The 27,526-nt window shown below is 43.3% G+C and overlaps 1 protein-coding gene across 2 annotated transcripts; it reads right to left on the bottom strand.

The window, feature by feature from the left end:
• Positions 1–4,326: 4,326 nt before the first annotated feature.
• On the bottom strand, positions 4,327–25,442 carry Hmgcr (3-hydroxy-3-methylglutaryl-CoA reductase). 2 transcript variants are annotated; one of them, XM_026783733.1, is made up of 20 exons: positions 25,357–25,442; positions 20,268–20,455; positions 19,749–19,860; positions 19,446–19,533; positions 18,388–18,472; positions 17,042–17,147; positions 13,754–13,860; positions 13,529–13,645; positions 12,715–12,875; positions 12,370–12,617; positions 12,082–12,257; positions 11,631–11,825; positions 10,991–11,149; positions 10,691–10,848; positions 9,728–9,833; positions 8,079–8,249; positions 7,560–7,700; positions 7,317–7,475; positions 6,409–6,563; positions 4,327–6,057 (listed from the first exon to the last, which is right to left on the bottom strand). In XM_026783733.1, the coding sequence occupies exons 1-20, from the start codon at positions 25,361–25,363 to the stop codon at positions 6,003–6,005; spliced, it is 2,694 nt and encodes an 897-aa protein (XP_026639534.1). In that variant the 5' UTR covers positions 25,364–25,442; the 3' UTR covers positions 4,327–6,002. The 2 variants fall into 2 exon arrangements, with proteins under 2 accessions (XP_026639534.1, XP_005356509.1); XM_005356452.2 differs by lacking the exon at positions 25,357–25,442 and adding an exon at positions 24,751–24,843.
• Positions 25,443–27,526: the final 2,084 nt, after the last annotated feature.

The following is a 27,526-nucleotide window of genomic DNA, read 5'->3' as shown; positions in this document are numbered from 1 at the left end:
CCATGTTGATGTCTAGGATCGGTTTCCACGGGAAGCCATGCGGAGATTCATGGTCCGTGTTGTCGCCGGCTGATATGAGCAAGGAAGCTTCTTTTGCAGTGGTATCGATGACTCCAGACTCATAACTGAGAATGAGAGATGTTGAAGGATTCTGTGACAACCCCCGGCAAAAAAACAAAAAAACAAAAAACAAAACAAACAAACAAAAAACCCACCTGTCCGGACAGGAAGCTAGTGAAGAGAATACTTTAAAATTGTGATAAAGTTGCTGAAGTACAGCTCGTCATGGTTGATGAGTTCAGGAGGGACATGGGGGAAGGACTCAGTTATCTTCAAGAGTCTGGCTGCTGGGGGTTTGACCATGCTCCAATGAGTATACGGGCAACACAAATTGGACTTGGTGTATTTGGGAGTGGGGGAGTGAAAGGGTAGGAGGGTGGATCTGGGAGAAATCGGAAGAAGTCTGATCAGGGTGTATTGTATGAAAAAAATGAACAAAAAAGTTTTTAAAATTAAAAAAAGTGTGTGAATATAAAATAAGAAAGAGCTCAAAGACATGACTTAATGATGACACCCAAGAACGGAAGAACAAGAACAAACCAACCTGAAACCCAGTAGATGGCAAGAAATAATCAGAGTGAAAAATAATGGAATAGAAAATAATAGAAAGAATGAAACTAAGAACTGGTTCTTTGAAGAGATAAAAAGATCCGCAGGCCCTTGGTCCCATCTCATCCAAAGAAAGAAAGGAGATTCCCCAGGTTAGCAAAATCAGAGACAAACCAGGAAACATAAGAGCAGACATCAGATAAATTCAGAAACCTATACTGCATTAAAGTAGAAAATCTAAAAGTAGTGGCTCACTTTCTAGATTGATATAAAGCACCAAAGTTAACCAAGAGATCAACTATTTAAACAGACCTATGACAAATAAGGCAATTGAAATAACAATAAAAGCCTCCTTATTACCAAAAAGAAAAAAAGAAAAATTAAAGAAATCCCAGGCACAAGCTCTTTAAAAAGATGTGTAACCAATCCTTCTTAAATTATTCAAAAGAATAGAAACAGGAGCACTTGTAAACTTTTCAATCTAAGAAGCCAGTATTACTCCAGAACCAGGTAAAGATAAACATAATAGTCCCCTCTGAACATAGGTGTAAAATATTCAATAAAATGCATACGAATATAGGCATATATCAAAAAGATCATCCATCAAGATCAAATTGGCTTTATCCAGAGATGAAGGGATGGCTCAACATATGCAAGTCAATAAATTTAATAAGCCATAAAAGTAGGTTTAAACACAAAAATCCCATGACCATCTAAGTAGATACAGAAAAGGCCATTGACAACTCCAACATACCTTCATGAAAGACTGGAGGGAACATACCCCAACATAATAAAGACTATGCGTGACCAACACACAGCCATGTGACCCAGCCATCCCACTCCCTGGCATAAGGGACTCTACACCCTGACCATAGACAACGTGGTCATATTCATTTCCACTCTACTCAAAAGCTAGGAAATGTTCTTCAGCTGACAAGAGGATAATGAAAATGTGCTGCACATCCACTGTGAAGAAAAATGAGACATGTGGGTAAGTCGGTGGAACTGGAAAATTTATTTCTAGTGAGTGGGGTAACCCAGACCCAGAGAGACTCTCTTAACTGAGGCTATTAGTTCTGAATCGTTAGATACGAGTACACACAGCTAGGAGTAACGGCGGATCCCAGGACAGTGAGAAGGGACCCGGATGGGGTGTGAATAGGTAGACATTCGAGAGAGGGGGATAGGTGGTAAGTCATGGGAACTATGAGAGGAGAAATAGGAAATGTGGGGGTCTTTATCTGCAGAGTGTAGAAGAAGTAAGTATGAACACTAAGGATTACTGAAACAGTCAAAGGGAAACACGTTTTGTATTGTATTTTCTCTAATACAATATATTAACCTGGGCAGTGGGCAGACTGATTGGCAGAGGTACACATATTTTCTACGTGTGTTGCAATGTACTCAAGAGTGTGTGCGCACGTATTGGTCTGAGCAGGGCCGCAAGGTGTCTTCCTCTGTAGCTCTACATCTTATTGCCTTGAGATAAAGTCTAACCCAGCTTGCTTGTTGTTCTGCTCTGCTAGCAGGCTGGCAAACTCTCATGAACTATCTCCCCCCTAATGCTGGGGGGTTACAGGCACAAGGTCAGCTTTCTCCATGGGTGCTGGGGGTCTGAATTCAGGTTCTCATGCTTGCAAGTAGTGCTCTCCCTGCTCAACCACATCCCCAACCTTATCTTGAGAAAATCCACATCCTCAGATTATGCTAAACACGGGGAGAAACTGAGGCCAGCCAATGCACCAAACAGCGGCAGTTCTCCCGGAGGCTTTTTATGAGATTTTATTTATATTTATGATCTGAGTCCAAAGTGAACTAGGTCTCTGTGAGCCTTGCCTTGGGGAGGAATGCTGGGAAATGAGATACTTCCCTTCCATCAACCAACACATGGGATTAATACTGTTTGCTTTCTCGTGTGGTGCTCTCACACGGACTGAGCCGGACTGTTCCCTCAATTGTCCCCCAACCCCTTTGTTAAAAGTGACCCCGGAGAAGTCCCAGCAGACCAGGCAGCTTTCCTTTTGGACCATTCCTGCTATTCACCAGGTTTCCTCCACGGAACATAAGACACTCCTGTTTGGTTAGCAGAAGGCAGTTCCCCCCATTTTATCATCTTTGCCATCTGCTTATTTTATGGGCTTCCTGTTCCAGGCTCAACCCTAGGAAGTTACAGGGGGAGTCTACCTCGGGTGCTGCCAGACACAGGAGCAAGGATGGACAGCAGAGTGGCTTGTACCACTCTTCAATAGTGGGCATCCAACTGCTTTTGTCTTACACTCAGTATGTGGTCTTTTGAGGGCACGCAGGGAACAAGAGAAAGTGGCCGGAAGTCAATGTTTTCTGGAACAGTTGGTCCACATGTGCTGGCTTTTTTATCAAGTTGACGCAAGCTAGACTCATTTTGGAAGAGGTAACTTCAGTTGAGAAAATGCCCCCATCAGACGGGCCTGTGGTGTTTTTTTTTCTTTTTCTTTTCCCTTTACTTTCTTTTCTAAGACAGGGTCTCTATGTAGCTATCCCTGAACATGCTAAGTAGACCAAGCTGGCCTTGAAATTATAAATCCACTGCCAAATACTGAGGCTGAGGGCATGCACCACCAAGCCCAACTTAATGTACTGCATTTTCTTAGAGATGGATGCAGGAGGGTCAAACCACTGCAGGTGGTGCTCTAAGAAAAACAGGCTGAGAAAGACAGTAAGCAACGGTCCTCCATGGCCCTCTACTTCAGTTCCTTAACTCCAAGCTCCTGCCTCGGTTTCCTTTGACAGACTAACCTGAGAGCTACAAGCCAGAATAAACCCTTTTCTCTTAGTGTTATCACAGCACTAGAGACCTTAACTAAGACGACATGTGAATACAGTCAGTGTTGTTCAGAAGCCCAAGGGGAGAGCGCACTTAATCCAAATGTCTACTAACCATCTGCTGGCCACTCCAGGGTTGGTTCTGTGTTTGCCTGCATTTAGTCTCTCCAGGAGCATTTTCTAACTTTGTGCTTCAAAATAAACACAACTGATTTTATTGCCTCTCCAAAATACCAGAAGCTTCTACTGAACACAGCTAGTGCTGCAAGGCTGTCAGAGCCGACAATTGGCTCTACCCCAATCAGGGATGTAAAAGACCCATAGCAGGGCACTGCAGTCCCAGCATAACTACTTGAGGTGTGCCCAACATGTAGTTCCTGTATCCAGCTTCCTCACACCGGTGAAGACAAAGCGGCCAGTCTTGCACCATCTTGTCATAACTTCCGGCAAAGTCGTGACCCAGTCTCTCGGAGATCACTGGCCATTTCAGAATCTGGGCTTTCTTAATGGCTCACACATGCCTCTGCACCTCTATCAGTCAGAGAAGTGGAGTCAGTAACTGCAAATGAATGCAAGTCAGTGCTGAAGACGACAACCCCTCTCCCTGGTTAGCTGAAACCCACACTTGAAAGGGCTGCTGTGTTTGGGCTATTTGATCTTTATTGCCCCTTCCTCTCAACTCTCCCCAGCTGATACCAAAGATAACTGTGGATCTGAAAACTACCAACCCTCTAAGTGTAAGGAAGATCAATGGAACACATACACTGGCCAGCATTAATGCTGCCAAGTTAAAGTGTAATGGAGAGAGATAACTGGCTGGCCCAGCAGAGGACAGGCTACCATTCCGTCAGACGGCTCATTTCTGGGCCTTGGGATTATGGTTAGTCCTCAATTTTAAAAAATTGACTGCTTACACTTGTCAATGTTAACTTCCTTTCATAATTTACTCAACTGGAAAAAGTATCCTATAACAAAATGTATACAATTTAGTAATTGTACAAAACACGGATTTAGCAAGATGACATTGGTTACAGTCACCAGCATGAACATTCCGTACTGTTCACCGCCACTTCCATGAAAAGCTCAGGTAAATAAAACGTTACTGGCTAAAAAGTTACAAGAGAAGCAATGTGAAACTTCACAAACAACAGCAAAGTCCATCTTCCACAGTAATACTGACATACAATCACTAAGAGGCTCCCGTGATGCCGCTGCACACTTGGAATGTCTTTCAGAGTCCACAAGATGTCATTTCCCAAGACTGAACTTGAAGCATTAGATAGAATACAAAATAAGGAGCTCTTTATTATTCTTTATACAAAACCAGTACATTAAAAAAAAAAAAATTGAGATTCAACAACTCTGCTGACCCCCTGAGGAAGTTAAGAGCTTTTCTGGGTCCATCAAAGGAGCCTGTAAATTATTCAGTCACCAAGCTCCTGGCCACAGGAACAAGGCACACAGCTCCAGGGCCATTCATGTGGCTCCATCATTGGCTCTGCAAGCTGACTTTCCCTTCATTAGGCGTGGCAAGCAAGCCAGAGTTTCCTGGACAATGCCACAGAGCACTGTCTTCTCTGGCCCAGCTAGAGTATTTTATCAGTGTAAAGTTGAGTTCTTTTATTTCTTAAAACACTTTCAATAAACTCCTAGCATAAGACACTTTATTACAACATATACAGCTTTGATAGTTTACCAAAAAAAATCTAGAATTCAGCTAAATAAGTTAAAATGTCTCTAAAGAAAGTTGACTTAGAGAAATGGTCGTTTTCTTTTAAAACCATGTTCCCATACTCTGAGAGGTCCCAACTTGCTTGTACCCTTGTCTAAGTAACACCGAGAGCTCTGCTGTCTTTAGTGCAAAGCATGGCACTTTCCTAAAGCCTGACGCTAAGACATGCAGTAGCCCAGTTGGCAAAAATCTAGACAAGAGGCCTCTCTGAACAGAGACCTGCAGAAATAAACGCAGTGACTGCTTTCTTCACGGAGAACGATCAGCACTGCTGAGCACACTGTTCTGTAGTTTGAGAATAAAAGGAATTCTTCCCATGAAGAAGTAGGTCCCCTTCTGAAGAATATGTTGTTTACCCCCAAAATCAATAGACCAGCACCAAATGAATTATTAGTTTACAAAAAATAAACTTAGATTACAAAGTTCTATAACTCAGACTAAATAAATATAAAATCAGAAGTTCTGTCAGCTACAGTATAATTTAAAACTCCAGGTTTAGCCCACTTGGAGAGGCCAGTCTCACACTGATCACCATCAACTCCAGCACTTCATCAAAACCTTTTCCAGCTTGTGGGGCTTTCAGAAACGAGCTGCAGATCACACCTGTGCTGCTCAAAGCACGACATCCACAGGAGATCTTTCCAGAAGACAGCATGGCAAGACACACTGTTTCCAGATCTGAGGAGTCTGTGCAAAGGACCTCAGATGTCTCTGAAAGAGCCCAAAACCAAGCAGGCATCTCACTGACCACGTCCATTCATCCTCCACAAGACACTGCATTGAGATTTTTAATTCACAGATTTCATGTTAGTCCTTGAGAACCCAATGCCCGTGCTTCAGTTCCACACTGTCAGGCTGCTCAGGCTGCCTTCTTGGTGCATGTTCCTTGCAGATCTTGTAAATTTATCTTCGATCTAAGTCAGAAAAAGACAAAGTAGTAAAACAGAAAACGTCAGTAATGAAAACTTGGGGGTTGGTGGTGCATGTGGGGGGCAGGGGCGGGGCAGAAGACAACACTAGATGTCACCCCTCTGGCGCCACCCATCCTTTGAGACAAGGCCTGGAACTCGCCCATGTGCAGTGAGCCCACAGGACATGCCTCTCCCCCGCCCACAGTTTGCACTCTAAGCTCATACCTGGTTGCACTGTTTGACAAATTTAGGTTCCAGGGCTTGGACTCAAATTGCCCAAACATTTTAGTGGTATTTCCCAGACCAGACTGTGGAACTTTAATTGGGAAAATTTCTTATGTCTAAAAGTCTTACCTGTTGTGAACCATGTGACTTCTGACAAGATGTCCTGCTGCCAATGCTGCCATCAAGGACAACTCCCCAGCCATTACAGTCCCACACACAATTCGGGCAAGCTGCCGTGCATTTTCTCCAGGATTGTCTTTGCATGCTCCTTGAACACCTAGCATCTGTAATCAGAGACCAATAAAGAAGATTACTACAAGGCATCAGACCAACTAGACTCCATCAGAAGTGGTAGCCAGGTCAGGCCAGACAGCTGGGATTGACACAGACTGGCACTATGCACTTACTTGCTTAATTAATCTCATGATGAGACACATGCACCCAAACCACGTACATGTATGTATGTGCATATATGTATATATATTTGTGCTATGTACATACACACATATGTATGCACATATAGACATACATACACACATACATCTAGAACCCTTATACATATTTGGACACACTAGGCTAGACTGGTAGAAAGCAAGGGCGGAAAAGAGCAGCAAGAATACAGAGGAGAGTGATGTGCTGTCAGACAGACACGCATTATCCCTGGTGGGAGGGTCAAACTTGGGTATCAACTTGATGCATCTAGGAAGAGGGAACCTCAAGTGTTAAGCGGCCTTCAGCAGTGGCCTGTGTGCATGTCCACAGGGTATTTTCTTGACTGCTAATTGATGAAGAACCCACTCCACATAAAAAAAAAAAAACTGTAGCTGAATGAGAGGCTAGGAACAAGCCAGCCAGCAGCACTCTGCCACGGTCTCAACTGTCTCCAGGTTCCTGCCTTAACTCCCTCTACCTAGATGTTTAAGTGGAAAGGAATCCTCTTTCCCAAGTTTGTTTTAGTCAGTAAGCAGCAGAACAAAGCAGAACAAGTGGGAGTCGAGCTAGGCCTGAGGCCACTATGTTGTGTGCCAGACCCATACCTGCAGGCAGGCTTGCTGAGGTAGGAGGTTGGTCCCACCACCCACGGTTCCTATCTCTATAGACGGCATGGTGCAGCTGATATACAAGTCTTCATTCGTGGGACCACTTGCTTCCATTAAAGTAATACAGTTTGAACTGCCCACATTCTGCGCTGCATCCTGGAAGGGAAGAGGGAAAATGCAGTATAGCTCTTCCACCGAGAACCACAGAGCAGAGGGTGAGGTGGGAACTGGCGGGCTCACCTGGCCACACGCAATGTAGATGGCAGTGACGATGTTGGCTGCATGGGCGTTGTAGCCTCCTATGCTCCCAGCCATGGCAGACCCCACGAGATTCTTGTTAACATTGACGTCAATCATAGCTTCCGTCGTCGTCTTTAATACCTAGACCGCAGTGTGCACATTTTACATATTCCTCCAGGAGAATCAAGCAAGACAAAAATCTATTTCTCTGTACTTCTAGGAAGCAAGGGTGTAGATGTGGCCCTATTTAGCTGTCCCAGGAGTGCCACATGCAAATGGGCATGAAAAATAAAAACCATTTTAACAGAAAGAAAAACCCTACAAATGTAATCTTACTAAAGGTATTAGTACTCTTTTAATATTTATTATTTTTAAAATTGTCTTTCAGTCATGCTGGCCCAGAACTTCCTCAGACTTGCAGGGATCCTCTGCCTCTGTCTCCCTGGAGCTGGGACTGGCTGGTCTCACCCCAATTAATGACTACTACATCAGAGTAGGACAACATTCATCATCACTTACTTCTCTCACCACCTTGGCGGGAATGACAGCTTCACACACAACTGTCTTTCCTCTCCCTTCGATCCAGTTTATGGCAGCAGGTTTCTTGTCAGTGCAATAGTTACCACTAACTGCCAGGATCTGCATCTCAGGAAAGAACTCCTGAAGCTTCAAAAGTGCTTTCTCCGTGCCCTAGGAAGAAGCAAATCAAAGTATGTGATGGAGTCACCATTCTGACCACCGTGACTATTGCGATGCAGTCATTCAGTACATCCAAGTTACCATGGAGCTAATGTCCCAACTTCTATCTGATAAGCTAATGCTCCGCAGCCCTGCCAGCCCAACACCTACTGGTGGCCACGACCCTGATGACTCTGGTCAGCTCAGTTAAGTGCAACTGTATTTTCTAACTGGCAATTTCACTTAGAATAGTGTCTACACGAACACATCTCTTCCTCATGCACCTACCCAATGAATGCTTAGGCCACTCTGCCCAATGCCTAGTATAGCAAATGATATTGTGACCACGAGTGTACTAACAACTTTTTGAGACTGTCCAACAGAACTGGGAGGTGACACAGCAATTCTACTTGCAAGCTGTTGAGGAACCACCATACTATTTATTGAGAATTTAAAAAAACTTAGACATTTATTATTTTCCTCTTTCTGAATAATCTTTATAAACAAAATCTGTTATCAACAAAATAAAGTGTACACCACACATAAATGAATGGATTATACAAATAAACCAGATATGTTATATATCTTAAAGTGTTTCTGAGCATGCTAATCATGGTTATAATCCCAGCAACTAGAGTTAGACACACGAAAACTGATCATGAGTTGCTGGTCACCCTGGCCCACATAATGTGCTCCAGGCCAGCCAAGGCTATAGTGAAACCCTGCCACCAAAAAGCAAAATAAAATAAATAATAATAATAATAAAAAGGAAAAGGAAAACAAAAAAACAAAAAAGTCTCTAGAAAATGTCAGTTGCAAGATTTGAGAACAAAGCTCTTTGGAATGGCTGGGGCATGCTCAGAAGTGACCTGGAGTCCCACACACTAACCTGCGCTGAGCTAAAAACCCTGGTCCCACTCTTCATTGGGGAGGTGAATCATTGGAAAAAATTCTCAAGTGCTAACAACAGATCCCTCCCAACACTTGTGAGTACATTTACAATAGTGTCGAATCTAAAACAGTGTGACTAGGCAGACAACTGGGCAGTTTAGGATCCCAGCTGTTCTTCCTGAGGACCTAGGTCCAAGTCCCAACACCCCCTGGAGGCTCCCAACTGTATGAAACTCCAATTCCAGAGGGATCTGACGTTCTGTTCCGGCCTCTGTGAACACCAGGCACACAAGTGGGGTACAGACATAAATGCAGGCAAAATGTTCATATACATTTTTTTTAAAATAGAAAGCACTATCAAACCAAGCTATATCAAGCAATATTAAGCTTTTAATAAACATGTGAAATAAATGAACTCTTTTATGTATGTTATATATGGACATGGTGCATCAATAAAAAAATATGGCTGGGTATAAACCAGAGTAATCCCAGGACTCAGGAAAGCAGAGGCACAAGAATCACCATGAGATCAAGGCCACACAGGCAGCTCCGGATGTGTCCATCCTGAACCCTTCCAGATACAGTGGCTCCATGCTTACCTTGGAAATCATGTTCATCCCCATGGCATCCCCTGTCTTGGACTGGAAGCGGATATACAGGTTGCGTCCTGCCATAGACACATGAAGTTTCTCTAGACGCGCAAATCTGCAAACACAAGGTTTTTATTCTAAGCCAAGGTGAGAAATTTCTTCCTTCCTTCCTCCCTCCCTCCCTCCCTTCCTCCCTGCCTCTCTTTCTTTCTTTCTTTCTTTCTTTCTTTCTTTCTTTCTTTCTTTCTTATTTTTCGGTTTTTTAAGACAAGTTTCTTTGACTATCCTGGAACTTGCTCAGTAGATCAGGCTGGCTTTGAACTCAGAACCACCAATGTCTGCCTCCTGAATGCTGGGATTAAAGGCATGTGTTACCATTGCCTGCCAGAAATTTTATTTTAAATCTACTTCAGTATGGAACAATTTTTCTTTAAAGAAATGAAGGCTAATCAGCTGAGTCTTGTTCTCTGTCACTGACTAAAAGGTGGACTAGCTTCTTAAAACTTTTAAGTCCAAATAAGAGCAAATACATTGGCTTGGACTCTGCAAGCGCTGGCATCTACTGCTATGCTTCTGTATGGTTTTAATGGTCTTCGCTCAGAGCAAACCTATAACTATACTAACACTCCCATTCTGCCTAGAAACTCCTTCTCTAGGGCAGAATAACAGTCTAATCATGCATATTAGCGCCTATCTTTTAATTGTGAGTGGGAATAAGGAACTGAACTTGGGTCACCAGATTCACACAGTGTTTTTTCTTGCTGAGCCATCTCACCAAGCTTTAAAAAACCAATTTATTCCTATGGGGTAATTAATTCATCTGAATCAATCCTCACCCTAAGCAAGAATAATCATTCCTAGAGGAATGGATACAGGACAGGGCTACGTTACCACAAGCAGGCACACATCGACAGCTAGCTTTAGCTATCATTCTATTATATTGTATATCATCTCCATGAGAGCCCCACACACCTGCTGGTGCTATCGAAGGCCTCCTTTACCACTGCGAACCCTTCAGGTGTCTCGAGCCAGGCCTTCACTTCTGCAGAGTCACAAGCACGAGGAAGACGCACCACTGGGCCTCGGGTCATCCCATCTGCAAGGACCCGGCTGCTGGCACCTCCACCAAGCTAAGCAGAGGATTATGGGAACATATTAAACCAGGAAACACTTCAGCCTCTTTCAAAGCCCTTGACTGTCCCCAAACCTGTCTTGGCTTCCTTACCCTGCCCAGATTGCCTTATACCTTAAAGTAAACAAATTCCAACTTACACCTATTGCTCTGCAGCCTCTGTTGGTGCTGGCCACAAGACAGCCTTCTGTTGTTGCCATTGGAACCTGGTACTCTTTCCCATCCAGGCAGAGAGGCCCTGCCACTCCGACAGGGATGGGCATATAGCCAATTACATTCTCACAGCAAGCTCCCATCACCTAAGAAACACAGGTGGGCAGCACATGAAGAACTACATTGTAATGGATAACAGCTCATCTCATCCCCATCACAATTCTTCACTTAATCCTATAAAATATTCAAACAATATTTTTAATGTATTCTTTATGGCGTTATGATGCTGGGGATCAAACCTAGGGCCCCACCAATGTTAGGCAGACATTCTATCACTAGGGCCAACCCCTAAATTTCCTCTTTAAAAATATTTAAACTGGTTGGGCGTGGTGGTGCACACCTTTAATCCCAGCGTACAAGAGACAGAGACAGGCAGATCTCCGAGTTTGAGGCCAGCCTGGTCTACAGGGGGAGGTTCCAAAACAGCCAGAGCTCCACAGAGAAACTCTCTCGAAAAACAAAATCTTTATAAACTCTCCCAGCAATGACAACAAAAACATGGAAAACAATTAATAGTGTAAAGTCAAGTTACAAAGCAAGCCCTCCTTAATCAATCAAATAACATACCAGGGAGTAATTATAATCTCTGTAAGGCAGGTACTGCAGAGAAGAAGGCTCTGGAAGCTTTGTGGATAGGAGCTGTCGGCGAATAGACACACCACGTTCATGAGTTTCCATTAGAGTTTCCAATTTGTAGGCCGGAATGTGCTTGGCATTGACCAGCTGGATGATCTCTGCATCACTAAGGAACTTTGCACCTTTCTGAAGAGATGGGAAATGGGAGGGAGATGACAGCAGAGTCAAGAACTGCAGCTCACACGACAAAGCCAAAGAAGCTGAAAGCCCACATTGCAGAGTTGCTCAGATGACAACACCGTAGGGATCGACCTTTCTGCCCCCCTCCCCTCTGAAGAGAGCAGCACCAGGATGGGCTCCGTCTAGTAGTCCTGGGTTTTCCGTCCTTTGACATAAGAACAACCTCCCCCCCTAGAGAAAGCCAAGTGTGCACACCCCTCACCTCAGCACTCTCCAGTATCTGCAGGCATTCTTCAGTAGGCCGAGGCTCGCTGGGGAGGTCAATTTCAGGCTCCTGTGTCCCTGGGGCCACAGGAGGTCTGGCTACAGAGGCACCAAGCACAAATGTAGCTCTGCTTGCACTCTCGGTTTCCACCACTAATGGTTTTATAACCTCAACTGTGAGAGGCAAAAAGACACCTCAAAACCCGGTAATCACTTTCAAATGAACTCAAGTTTCAGGGTCCATGCTCGGACAGGAGGAACAGAAATGAAGAGGTCAGGAAAGTACCTTTTCTATCCTGGTTCGCTCCTGGTTCCTCCTCCACACATGCAAGCTTCTGGTTCTTTCTCACAAGGAGAGGCTCACGTCTGCAACAGTTGTCCTGAGCTCTTTTGGGGTTCACCACAGGAGACGTGATAGGATTTTTTAATGAGAGAGTTGATTCTGTCTCCGCTTGTTCAAAGAAAATGTACTTGACAGCCAACAGGAGAGCTAAACTTAGGGTGATCACCTGTTCAATGTCCATGCTGATCATCCTGAATGAATGCAAACACATTAACGTGTCAGGTCAGAAACAAACGTCAAAGCACAACTTGCTAGCGCACAGAATACTGTGGGTTTCAGTCAACTTACTTGGAGAGATAAAACTGCCAGAGAGAAACACTTGGCTCGATTCTCTTGGACACATCCTCATCCAGTCCCAAGGAGACCTTGGAATGTTCTGCTGTACTGTTCTGAGGCGAAGGGTCAGCTATCCAGCGACTGTGAGCGTGAACAAGAACCAAGCCTAAAGACTGAAGGAAACACATCTTCAGCTGTGCAGCCTCTGCTTCCTCATCCCTCAAGCCCAGAACCAGGCACTATCTTCCTTGGCCTCACACTATCACAATAAGAAAGCCCCAGTTTGGGGGCTGGAGAGATGGCTCAGAGGTTAAGAGCACTGATCGCTCTTCCGGAGTCCTGAGTTCAATTCCCAGCAACCACATGGTGGCTCACAACCATCTGTAGTAAGATATGGTGCCCTCTTCTGGCACGCAGGCATACATGCAGGCAGAACACTGTATACATAATAAATAAATCTCCCCCCCCCCCTTTTTAAAATGGCTTTCAAAAAATCTATGTAGGAAAGCAAGAATAAGAAAGACCAAAAGGCCTGGAGGGGCATAGTGGCATTCACCTGGAATCCCTACACTCAGGAGGCTGAGGCAGGAGGATTTCAAGTTTAAAGCCAGCTAGTGAGATCTTGTCTCAAAACAACACACTAAAGCCCCAGAACTTCAAAGAAAAACGAGTAAATTCAGAGTAAAGAGAGGACACTGGAATACCACTGAAAGGGCCAAATATTATGTAAACATGATAGGAAACTAAAAACAAACAAAAGGCCTCAAATACCCAAAGCATAAGAAACACTGAAACTATGGATACTGGAAAAGAAAAATGCCATTACCATAATCATCTTGACCCTCTGGGTTACAGGGTTTGGTTTATTCTCTTCTTCTTCCAAAACTCGGGCAAAGTGGCTGAGCTGCCAAATTGGCCGACCTTCGCGGCTTTCCCGAGAAAGCTACAAAGTAAGCAGCACTGCATTAGGAGGTATACAGTCAATTTAGGTGAGTAACAGAATAGAAGCAATACTCTTCTAAACTAATGTCACCAGGAAAACCATTCTTACCTCTAGGACCAGGGACACACAAGCTGGGAAGAACGTCATGAACACGAAGTAGTTGGCAAGCACAGACATGCAGCCAAAGCAGCACATGATTTCAAGCTGGCGCACCCCTGCTTGGAGAAAATGAAATACAGCTAGTGAAGTGTGGATCTCTGACACGCCATTTATCTTACAGGCTCTTCCCACAGGTAGACAAATCAGGCAAGTCTTACTACATGAAGTCCTTTGTCATTTACTGGAAATTAGCAACTCAATGATGACGCTAAGGCTTTAGGCACAGCAGTTAGGAAACTCTTAATCTCTCAAAGACACAGACCAAGACTTCTCCTATGTCTCCAACATTACAATGCCACACATAATGCTAGTGCTCAATGCATCTTGGCAACAAATGTGATTCCAATTCTTTTATAAAATGGTGTCACTGAATGAGCCAAGAAGCTAGAGGATCAGCTACTCCACAGGAGTAACTTCACGCCTTCAATCTAGACTCACTTATTATCACAAAAGCAATTCACCTTTGTATACAGGGCAATTTGTCAAAGGATGTATCAATAAGCAGTTATGCCTTCCTGACATGATATCGAAGTAAATATCCCTTGCATGACCTAACTTCAAATCCCCATAACCCTTCAGTGACTACTGATATCCTAACAGTTTTATTTCACTGACCTGCCTGAAAATGATAAGGTGAAAAATGTTAAGAAATCAAGACTGAAAATTAACAAACATTTCACCACAAAATGTTTCAGAAGTCATTTGGTTGTGTCAAATAGAAAGTACCAGAACTACAGAGGCCAGAAAGTAAATTAAGATCACTAACTCCTACTCTTCCACTCAAATTAAAATAAAAATTTATACTGAATATAAATTAACAATTACCTTTTATAATAAAAGCGAATAAGAAAAGCAAACAACTGATAATAATGCTTTTCGCAAATTAATCATCAACTTAACTTTTTTTTCCTAAACTCATGTACTCATCATTTTTCCTTACTGTACCAAGAAACCTTTCTGCCACTTTGGTACTACACAAGGAGACAGCAGCAGTCCAATGATGTCTAAAAGTTGTGGCTGTTGTGTCTGTGTGCTAGGAATTAGATCTTCCCATATGCAAGTACACGCTACCACTAAGCTACACCTAGCCCGACCTTTTTCTTTCGTACTGGCTTTTCCAAAGTGTTAACTGCCAGGACATGGCTATAGCTCGGTGGTAGAATGTCTCCCAAGCATGGGTAAGCTCTGGTTCAACCCCTTGTACTGTAAAAAGGGCGGTGGCAGTGGAGTTACTTCCTCATTTTAAGCCACATCCCTATTTCTACACAGATATAAACATTCTCAGTGGCTTGTGCAACTACATATCCAATTCTTGTGTTCACTTCTCTAACCCCTTCAAGACAGTATCAACCCTACTGCTTTCCACGTCACCTTCAAACAAACAGCCTCTGTTTCATGGCCTGTACTTTTCTGGTCTATCTTCAACATCGCATACACTCTTCTGCTTCAAGAAAATCGGGTAACTGTGTTTTTACTCGATCAGCATTTTATTTTCGTGATGACATGGTATCTCCATTAAAACTCAAAATTAAACTTTTCAGGAGGTCAGTTTTTTTTTTGTTTGTTTGTTTGTTTTTGTTTTTCGAGACAGGGTTTCTCTGTAGCTTTGGAGCCTGTCCCCGAACTAGCTATTGTAGACCAACCAGGCTGGCCTCGAACTCCCAGAGATCCGCCTGCCTCTGCCTCCCGAGTGCTGGAATTAAAGGCGTGCGCCACCACTGCCCGGCTAGGAGGTCATTTTTTTTTTAATTTATTTTTATTTTATGTGCATTGGTGTTTTGACATAGGCCAGGTCCCATGAAACTGGATTTACAGTTGTGGGCTTCCAGGTGGGTGCTGGGAATTGAACCTAGGTCTTCTGGAAGATAGGAGGTCAGTTTTTAAAGTGTGTGTGATGATGGGGGTGCATTTACCACGGCATGCATGGAGGTCAGAGGACAGTATCAGCTGTCTGTCCCGAGTCTGTTATTATAGACAGTCTCCTTGATATTCACAGCTTACACCAGGCTAGTTGGACTCTGGACAGAAATTCTCTTTAGCTCTGCCTCCCACCTATCTCAGGAGCACTGGGAAGGCAGATGTGCTATCACACCAGGTAAATAAGTTCCCAAGGTCCCAACTCAGGCTCTCAAGCTTGCACAGTGAGGACTTTACCCTCTGAGCCATCTTCCCAATTTCCAAAAAGTGAATTTAAAGTATACAAAAATAATTTTGTGCTTCAGATTGAAGCACTGAGCTACATTCCCAACAGTAGGCATATAATTTTATGAGTACATGGTTTTTCTTTCTTGAATAAAAAAAAAAATTGTTGAGCAGCAGAATATCTATCATTACTATCAGAAACTTAAAGAAACATTACATATTTAATAAAATAATGAATACAAGATAACCAAATCTTCCCCCAAAGGTATATACTTAGGGGCTGGAGTGGTAGAGAGCTCAACAGGCAAGACTGACTCTTGCTCTTGCAGAGGACCTGAGTTCGGTTCCCAGCACCCACGTCAGATAGCTCACAGCCACCTCTAACTCCAGCTCCAGGGGACATGGATGGACACACACGCACACACATGCATGCACATACATGGTTTTTATGAAAAAGCCATAGAATAGAGCTTAATGACCAGGAAACTTCATGATAGCAAGATACATTTATTTATTCTGGCAAATTTCCATGCCAGGCCATAGTTTTTATTGTACGTAATGGAGTTCTGTTTGGTATCAGTATTAATTCTCTAGTGTTCAATTAAGGATAAGGAAGCGTGTTGAGGGTGGTGCCAAAATGCTAAGCTGTACAGCTTAGTATCTAATTAAATCTTCCCAACCACCTGATTGGATGAACCTAATTCCTAGCTGGACTCCTGCAATGTCCAATGTGACAATTAAAATAAAGGAACCAAGTTATTAATTTAGCCTAGGCAATAGCAAGGGCTTTCCAAAGCAGCCATGGGATACAATCTTAGTTATAATTCAGCTGCAGAACTCATAATACCACAAAGTGGAACACAGAAAGAGAAGACAGTGAAAGAGGAAAACCATCAATAACCTGCTGCTACATTTTTATCACACACACACACACACACACACACACACACACACACAGATACCCTCACACTAGTAGTATTTATAGTTCAAGTCATTTAAGTTAGAATTCGAGAAAAAACAAAGTAAATCCAAGGCCTTCTAGCTTCCCTTTAATGACCTACTTAATTGTAAGCATATTCGAAATTGTTTACAAACCTGACATGGTGCCAACTCCAATTACAAGACATTCCACAAGCGCATCAAGGGTGAATGTGGGGCCCAGAATTGCCATTCCACGAGCTATATTTTCCCTTACTTCATCCTAAAGCACAGACCAAACAAACACATTGGTGGTTGGAAAGCACAACTTAGTCCTTTACAAATGCTAGAGAGCACCCTGCATCCTACCTTACACTTACTTTACTACCCAGAGGACAGATGTGATACGATAGCATACGTCCAAGAGGCAAAATGGCGCAGTAGTACAATTCACCACAGACCCTGCTTCCCTTCCCACTGAGTGACAGACTTCTAAGGAATATTCCTTTGAGGTGGGAAGTTAATCCGACCACTTAAATTCCACCTATTAATGTTTTATATTGTGGCTCCCATTGACAGAAGCTTACTTAAGAATTCTTTGAGGTCACATTAGTACAATAAAACCTAGATAATTTTCTTATCAAAATGTTTAAATGATCATAAGCCATTATCCAATACATAAATGAGCCACAATTATGAGCTACTTCACAGCTTGGGGGAGGGTGTAGCTCAGTGATTGAGCACTCGCCAAGCCTGTGAAAGGTCCTAGGTTCAATGCCTGTCTCTGAAGGATAGTTATAAAATGTCCTTATCTAAGTAGAACATGGTGGTGCATGCCTGCAATCTCAGAGCTCAGCTGACCAAGGCAGGAGATCACTGCAATTCAGGAAGGTCTGAGATATACAGAGTCTGTCTCAAAAAGTACTGATACAAGGTTAACATGATGAAGCTTAAGATGGAAGATGCTAATCTGAGGGGCTTAAAAACAAATGTGACTTACTCTAGGCACCAGATCTAGTTTAGTGTGAAATGCCTACCCAAGGGCTCACGTGTTTGAACACTTGGTCCCCAAGAAGTCGTGCTTCTTGGGAAGAGCAAGGATATGAAGCCTCATGGGAAGAAGTGAATCAGTGTGGGCTTTATGGTCTCACGGGCTGGCCCAACCTGCTCTGCACACTCTTCTCCTAGATGGAACCCTGTCCCACTAACATGCCTTCTCCACCATGACCAACTATATCCCCTGGGGCCATAACTCGAAAGAAACCCTTCTTTCTTAGACTGCTCTAAGCCAGGTATTTGGTCAGAGCAATGAGGAAAGTAACCAAAACACTCACTCTATTCCCTAAGTGATTGACAGGTAATGTCTATATCCAGGCCGCTGCACTTTAATTCCAGGAGACTCTCAAAGGGAAAACGGGGAAGTGAGTGAGACACTCACAAACCAGTCTTAGAACTTCAATCTAAAAGCTCGAGGCAACTGTTACATTTTGAACACTGATGACATCTCATTAAACAATACTCACCTGTGAGTTTGAACTCAGGGCAAACTTTGCTAGAGCACTTGCTCTGGAAAGGTCAATCAAAAGCAGGAAAAAGGGCAAAGCTTCACTGGGGAAAGCAAATCAAGACAAGTCCAGTTTAATACAGGGAAAATATGGTTTAGAACGCTCTTTGCAGTAACCCTTCCCACTCCACACACTTAGCATGACCTTGCAGTGCCATACTTAATGCTGGGAGTCTTCGCAAGCCTCAAGGCTAACAGATGCTCAAAATACTTGCTGAACTTTATTTTGTTTTACTTTTTTGAGACAAAGGCTGACCTCTAACTTCCTATGTAGCTGAAACTGGCCTTGAACCCCAGATCCTCTTGATTCCGGAAATCTCTCAAGGGCTAGTATTATAGGCATTGCCATTATGCCCAGCTCAACTAATACCACTTCATGTTAAGATGTAAATGAGCATAAAGAGACACCTGCAGTGTTTTTCAGTAAAGCGTTATTCTAGTATAAAAATTACTTGAATTAACATTGAGAAAAATGTACAATATACAAATTGATGATAATAGAATTAAAAATTTACCCTACCTCCCCAAAAGCAAGAGGCTTAAAAAAGTTTTCAAATAAGCAAACCCACAGCCACCATGATACCCCTGAAATGAATTAGTAGGAGGTAACAGCATGAACAAAAAAATTGTCTATAAAGATATTATTCACTATCATATTTATGAAGAAACTCAATTAATCCAACATTAGATTAACAAACTACAAAACAGTCATATAGAATACTATATAGCCAGCACAAATAACTTAATATTTATTAAGAACGTGAAAAGATGAAGATAAACTATATGGGGAAAAAAGACTTAAGACAGCATATATAGTATGACACTCAAAAAACATGTCTAAAATAAATGGGACAGAATATTTATCAAATGCTAACAGTTAATTGGCTAACAGCGAGTCCATAAAAATTTTCCCATTTTCTAAACTTCTAAATTTACACATCACCTTTGTAACACACAGGGAATAAAGGTTCTTAAAATACATTTTAGAAAACACACACCTGAGCTTTAAATACTTACTTTAAGCCCGTCAGTTCCTTGTCTAAGAAGTGAATGACGACCGTACTAAAGACAAAGCTTGAGAAAATTGTGAATAGCCCAGCAATACCTGAAATAAAAAATTCAACTCTCAGAACTCTTTATTACACAGATGCTAACATTCAGTCTCATACAATATTCTGCTAAGAATATCACTTTCTCTAGATTACTGAGGCCTCAAATCTGAGAATATTTACTGAGAAGTCTCAAGGAACTACTAAATGTAGCAAACACTCTGGTCAGCAATCAAGCCTGACAGCTTGCAAGGAAGAAAATCAGTCTTACCCAAAATATACTTGGAGCCGAGCTGCCGCAGGTTCTGGAACTGGAAATAAATATAGAGGATGGCGATGCACCGCGTTATGGTGAGGATGATGATGTCGCTGCTCAGGACATCCTGCCGGCCGAGAGAGAAAGCGCTCAAGAAGTACAAAAAACACCACCTTTATTCTGGGTCAGTGGCTTACATATTATCACAAGAATATAAATGCCAGCATAGGACAACCAAATCAAAACAGTCAACACAATAAAAAATGGAAAGCAATTTTAAACAATCTGTATCTAATTCTTCACAATTCATTTTTCCCTGATAGTCCTTACACAAAGTATATTTCTCAGAGGCAATTACACTTACTAGTATTAAAAAACATTTTAAGTGCAATCCACCCCATGTGAACAGCTGAGAATCTAAGGTAAGCCCACCAGCAAAGACTTCACTCAGGAAGAACTCTTTTTGCTTATATGCTCTCTAAAAAGGAGACATTCTTTAGAAATTTACTTTAGTCAGAATCAAATCTCACCAACCTCTTCAAATTTTGGGCACTCATAATTCCAACCACAGATCTTGTTGTTGCCAGTAAACATGTTCATGGACATCATACAGATGGTAAGTGTCACCGTTCCCACAATAACTTCCCAGGGATGGGAGGCCACAAAGAGGCCATGCATGCGGAAGAGTCTTGACAACATTGTAGCTACACGGTCCTTGGATCCTAGAGGGAACACCACACATGGACACTTAGCATACAGCTCACCTTCAGCTAAACGAAAGAATGCCGTTAGGCCAGTGTGCAGCATCTTTCAGATAGGACTATTTCATTGTTCCACATAATTCTGGGAAGTAATTGTAATATCTATTAAAATGACACTTGTTACTTCTTCAAACACTTAAATCTTTTATTACCCTCTGACAACAAACTTCTGTGCAACTGTTTCTTTAAAAGTAAGTTTCAAGCATAACCCCTTGTAATTATGTGAGCCAAGAGGAACAGAATAAAAGACAAAGCAAAAAAGAGAGAAACAACTACTCACATTTTCTAGTTAGTCAAAAAGAAACCCATAAATACCCTCTTCACCATCCGCCTGCTTAAAGGTAACAGCAAAGAACCTGCTTGCTGATTTCTTGCCATAAACCATGGTGATTTATACGCAAGATTCTGTTATTTCATTCTATAAAACATAAGGCAGAATATCACTGACATAGTGTCTAATAATTTCCTGAAGGTTGCTATCCTCAGAAGTCTTTTCTGATGTTTCTATGTTAGTAAAAAAGAGGGCCTGCATTTTGCTAGGATAGCTGCTTTTCTCTCAGCAAACTACAGGGCGGAAGGCCAATTTAAAGGTGTTAGGGGTCCTGAAGTTTTACAGCTAGCGAGACTGATGGCTGGCTAAAATGCCTGTCCTGTCCCTATCACCCACAAAGGGGAAAGGTCCTCTGCTGGACAAAACACAAAACAAAACAAACTTAACTTCTTGTCTGACAAAAAGAGTCTCAATAGAATAAATAATAGCAAGAAGATCCAAACTAATGACTATCACTCTTCCCACATCTGCTGGCCAATTAATAATTCTGACATTCCTATTTGAAGAGTCACCTTGCAAAACCACTGATGGCCAACAGAGATACTTGTATGCTTCAGTTCTTTCAGAAAAACTAATGAAGAATATTACCCATAAAAATCAATCATGATTAAGAAGTAAAAAGGGTCTTTGAGATGATACAGTGGGTGAATGTACTTCCATCTAAGCCTCACCAATCCTCAACTGGAGGGTGTACTCTGACCTTTGCCCTCATGCCATGGCACACAAAAGTGCACTCAAACACACAATGCAAAAGAGGAAAAGAAAACCAGCCACTGAGTCCCCTGGTGTCAGCAGGAATTCACACATACTCACTAAGAAAGTGACTTATCTACTGATGAAAGTAAAAACCAACAAATTTAGTAAAAGAAGGCCTTGTACCTGGTGGAGGGTTTAAGAAAGATAGAGGCCTGGCTTTTAAAAATGAAGCCAATTAGCAAATATCATCTCTAACGAAAACACTCCATTTCCCCTCTACATTTCAATCACACCAGACATGCTAGTGTCTCAAGGGGGTCACAACACACTCATTCCATCATGGAATCAATGTTGTTGTTAAGAACAGTTTAATTAAAAATAGAAAATGACATGAAAGTAGTTGCTGGCTAAGACAGGAAGCACAGATACTATATAAATTCACATATCGTGACAGTTTCACTGGAATGTGTTTCTTACTGTGGATCTTAATTTTGAAAAGACAGCAATTATTAGTAAGGCATAGGATGTAGTAGGAATTGTCTGAACTTATTTCTTTTTTTTCTGTCTTGCACAATGAACTTTACCATTTGCCTTTCCAGCATCTTCCACTACTCAATACAGTAAGAAATGACAACTACAAAATACTTTTACTCAGGGCCTGGATTTAAAGTTTGAAAACTTTAAACCATGTCTACTGGCTTCTCTTATACATTCTCTTTTTAAAATCAGAAACTAAATACTGCAAACTGGTCTGAAAGATTGGCTTCAAGGTTTCAGAAGGTAAATTAGTTTAAATCTAAGTCAAAATCACTTCCAATTCTCCACCCCTCACGACCCAAAGCTTGAACATTATTCATCACTATTAAAGTTGATTCTGAAAATTAGTTTTAAATCTTAGTCTGCTTTGAAACCTCTAATTCTATTTTGGCCTAGAATGCCCTTCACACTGCTTTTCATAAATAAAAACAGTTGTTGGATCATGAAAAAAAAATAAAGTTGATTCTGCCCAATTAAAATCTGAATTGTTATCAGAAAGGGCCCCAATTGATTACAAATTAATCCCAAACCCACAGCTGTATTCCATCAGGTATATCAGATTTTTCATCCAGCTGAAGTCCTGGAGCACTGTTAATCCTGCCACTTTCCCCTGCTAGGTGTAAATTCATATTTTTGATATTCAGGTAAAAAAAATTACATAAAATCCTGTGCACCAATCCAAACACAGAGAACCGCACCTACCTGGAGATACAAACTGAGCAATGTCACAAAGGTATGTCAAAAGTAACCATAATTATAAACCATCTCCTCTCACGAGCACCTCCCATTTCTGTGACTATGCAAAGCATTCACAGGGCAGGAATCACAGCAATTACAGGGACACCAGTGGGGCTATGTGGCAGATTATAAAAGCTAAGCAAATAGCATCTGTGCTGTATTGCAATAATAAAAGAACCTACCTAAAACAAAGTATGTAAGAAACATATGCCTACTTAGCCAAATAAAGTATACAGCAAACACTTCTGACTCTTCAAAGGTTTGAAAATTTAAGTATACTGAAATTCCCCTCTCCTCCCTTTTGAGACATGTTTTTTTTCTGTGTGACAGCACTGGCTGTCCTGGAACTCACTCTGGCTGACCTTAAAGGCATACACCACTGCCACCACACAGCTAAGTGTACTGGAACTCTTGAATTCTCATCCTGTCTCCGACTAGACCCACCCAGCACTGCCAATTACAGAAAGGAGGCTCTGATTCCTCCAGTCTATCAAGCCCTCTGCCTGTGGCACACACTCCAATCTTCGATTGTACAGCATCTACACTCACCTCAAACTAATCAATACATGCCGGACGGTAAGAACCCTAACCTCTACTGCAGTCACTTTAAATCCCACAGGATGTAACCTGCTTTCCTAAGCTCCCATCACACAGGAGCGCCATCACCTCGCACCAGAACACAGGTTCTCTACCCAGCACCTCATTATCCATGACCCCCTTCTCGGCATCTCCTCTTCAGTTTGAAGTTCTCTGACCAAAGTATTAAGGGGAACCGTAAAGAAGTACTACTTTGTGAGTTAAAACATAGTCCAATTTCAGATACTAGCATTTCATATGGGTTTAACAGCGCAGATACTGATCCCAGAATGTAGCTTGTGGTCTACAAATTAGACAAAAATGTACTAGCGTTGTTGAGTGCGCGCCACGTTCCCCCACAGGCTCACACTTTTCCTTGAAACAGCCGTGACATACACACAAGTTTATGCAGTTTCTTTCTGCTCTTCACGTTACTAATTTCCATGTCTGCTTCCTGACAAATGTACCGGATTCTAGAAAGGCACTACAATAATGCCCACAAAATGCGGCCCAACCTCACGAAATATCCAAGTCTTGGCCCTAAGATATTCACAAGTAAACCAACAAACGTTTCCCCACTTTGCCAGATGCTCTAACTGCACACTAAGACATAGTAGTAAAACCCAGGAACAAGCGTTTCTTGTGGCTTTACAGGACCCTAGCCGGAAAAGGCACATCCTTAAGTAAGGTCATATTCCATGATTACTTAAGATGGAATACATTAGCCACTCCTACCTCAGAAGTCCATTGTTTAACTTGCGAACCTCGAAGGTCCGGTCTTCCTCACTCAAACCAAAAAATTCCAAAAGGGGCGCAAGGTAAGGGCGTCAGCATCAATGAGCCTCCGCCCCTTAGGAGAAAGGTAAGACGTACGGGGCGGACCGACTGACTTTTTGAGGGCCAGCTTTGCCTGCACTCATCTCGCATCCTCCTGACCCACTAGGAGGGGGCATAACCTGCCGTTTCCTGGCTTTGGGTCAAACTGCAGCCAGCATCGGGCCCTTCTCCATCACTTTAGAGATCCTGCGGCAAGGCAACGTCTGGGCGTGAACACTCGTACCCAAGGGCTCCATGAACATCTGCTCCCGCTGTCCCCCTCTCCCACGTCTGACACTCGTTCTACCCGCATGACCGTGACCGCCCGGCCAGCACATCTCCCCCAGGACAGGACCCACGGACGCCCCGCTGCAGCACCGGCCCGCAGGCCTAGCCGGCCCACGGGTTCCCAGGCCGCCGCCCTGCCGCCGGGCCTCAAGGACGTCTCCTCGCGGTCCCCTCGGTCCCCAGCCGCTTCATGGGCCCTTGGCGGAGCGCGAGCCGCGCGGGCCGCCAACCCCGCAGCCCCTGGCCGGCGGATCCCCAGAGTCGGCCCGCTCACCTCCGGATCTCAATGGAGGCCACCAAGCCGGCCCAGCCGCCGTCTCCAGCCAACGGAGCCTCGGGCGGAAGGAACTGCGCTTACGCACGCTCCGAGCCGCCAGGCGGCCGCCAATAAGCAAGGATCGTCCGATCGTCCAGCCAATCGCCGGGCAGCTGCTCGGCCTGACGGCCTACGTCACGAACGGTCGCCCTAACAACCGCCCACAGCTCGCACCCGGGCGGAGAACGGGCACCGCACCATCTCTCACCACGGCGGAGCCAACCAATAGCTGGTCGAGTCCCAGCATCGCGGCCTTCCCATTGGTCTCCGAGCCGTGGGGACGCCGGCGAGGACGCCGCCCGCGCAGGCGGTAGGGGATCCCGCGGGTGGCGTGCCCCCGGCCTCGGAGTCTGACCTGCGGGGGTCGTTCCTGTGGGAGGGCCGAGGGAGGCCACCGTGTCAGAGTGGGGGGTGGGGATGAGCGCGGGGCCAGGCTGAGAAGGAAAAGCCCACTTAGCACAGAGATCTGGGGGAAAGTAGTAGAGCTCTGGAAACAGAAAAAGAGGAACTTAAAAAAAGTGAAAACGTGGCGTCGGGGTGCAACCCAAACCCTCTGTGACTTACCCATCATTTCCAGTGGCTCCGACGATCTAGGTCTCCTGGCGCACGCTCAGGATTCCTGCTGAAGAGTCCCTCTCCCGTGTCCTCTCTGAATTCCCTCTGCTCTCCTGGCTGCAGGCTTTTATCATCTCTTACTGAAAACTGCAATAACCTATCCGAACTGGTCTTCCCACTCTTAGGCGCTTACATCTTCCAGCCAGTGCTTCTGGCTTTTCTGCTGCAGCAATCTTCCTCTTATGCCATAGACCGGCTCCTAAATCACCAGCCTTTTGCCCATAAAGAAGCTGACATTGCTAGTATAGCCCCACCCTGCATTTCATGTCTTCACAGCCCTAGCACCCTCTTTCAGCCTGAAGTAACAGGTCCTTCGAATGTACTGAATCTCTTGACACCCCTGTTTATGTTCTTAGTTTAACCTGAATATTCCTACCCACTTTAAATTTTGAAATCCTAATTATACCTCAAGGATCATTCATATGCCACCCCCTTTCCTGATTCAAATGCATGTCATTTCTCTCCTTCAAACGCCCATAGCATTTTCTGTAATAGTCTATGACTTGTCTTAACTATTTTATGTGGAAATTTCTTAAGTAGAGCAATTGGTATGTAACTGCTTTTCTTTTACATATAAAAAGGTTGTGTGTGTGTGTGTGTGTGTGTGTGTGTGTGTGTGTGTGTGTGTACGTGAAGTTCAGTGTTCGTCGAGGCCAGAAGAGGGCGTGGGATCCTCTGGAACTGGAGTAACACAAACTGCTATGTAGTGATGTGGGATTCCTCTCTGTATGCTGTGAATACCATTGGTGAATAAAGGAACGGCTTTGGGCCTTTAGCAGAGCTATAGGGGAACAGAGCTAGGCAGGGAAAACTAAACTAAATGCTGGGAGAAAGGAGGCGGAGTCAGAGAGAAGCCATGTAGCCCTGCTGGAGCCAGCCAGAACTTAACCCAGTAAGCCACAGCCACATGGCAATACAAAGATTACTAGTAATGGGTTAAATTAAGATTTAACTGTTAGCCAATAAGAAGTTAGGGATAATGGAACAAGCAGTGTTTTAAATATTATAGTTTCTGTGTGATTATTTCAGTTCTGGGCTGGGAGGAACAAGCAGCCCCCTGTAACAACGTAGGTGCTGGAAACGTAATGTAGATTCTCTGAATGAACAAGACAGTGTTCTTAACTGATGAACCATCTCTCAGCCCTTTTAACTCACATTTTAAGACCCTATATTCTATTTTTTAAATATTTTATACATTTTATTGATATTTATTGAGCTCTACGTTTTTCTCTGCTCCCCTCCCTGCCTCTCCCCTCCCCCCCTTCAACCCTCCACCAAGGTCCCCATGCTCCCAATTTACTCAGGAGATCTTGTCTTTTTATACTTTCTGCTTCCCATGTAGATTAGATCTCTCTTAGTGTCTGCATTGTTGTCTAAGTTCTCTGGGATTGTGGTTTGTAGGCTGGCTTTCTTTGCATTATGTTTAAAAACCACTTATGAGTGAGTACATGTGGTAATTGTCTTTCTGTGTCTGGGTTACCTCACTCAAAATAATGTTTTCTAGCTCCATCCATTTTCCTGCAAAATTCAAGCTGTCTGTGTAGTACTCCATTGTGGGAATGTACCACATTTTCCTTATCTATTCTCCAAAGACCCTATATTTTAAAACACAGTATATACTATAAACTCAGTAGTATTTTTAATAAACTAAAAAAGTATCTCATTAGAGTTTCATAATTGTTATAAAATAGGGGATTGCTCCCGTTTCACACAAAGAAAAGATTAAGCAACTTGAAGCAGTTGGAAAACTAAGATTTTGTTTCACATCTAAAGCTCGAGCTGCTTTGGCTGCCTTCCTCTGCCCCAGTGCAGAACCTTTGTTTGTATCTTTACCAGACACTCTGAAAAATGCGGTACGTACAGCAATGGTGATTAGAGCTGTAAGCATAGCAATAAACACGACTCGTGCAGCAAGCTGGCCAAAGATGGCAACGCCTTTAATCCCAGCACTTGAGAGGCAGGCAGATCTCTGTGAGTTCAAGGCCAGCCTGGTCTGCCAGAGCTAGTTCCAGGACAGGCCCCAAAGCTATAGAGAAACCCTGTGTCAAAACACACACACACACACACATTTCTTAAATGGGACTCGGGGAGAAGAGAAGAAAGGAAAAGAAAGTCAAGA

The sequence above is a fragment of the Microtus ochrogaster genome, chromosome 19, assembly GCF_000317375.1.
Source record: "Microtus ochrogaster isolate Prairie Vole_2 chromosome 19, MicOch1.0, whole genome shotgun sequence".
Taxonomy (NCBI): Eukaryota; Metazoa; Chordata; class Mammalia; order Rodentia; family Cricetidae; genus Microtus; species Microtus ochrogaster.
This window is presented reverse-complemented; position numbering and strand designations above follow the sequence as displayed.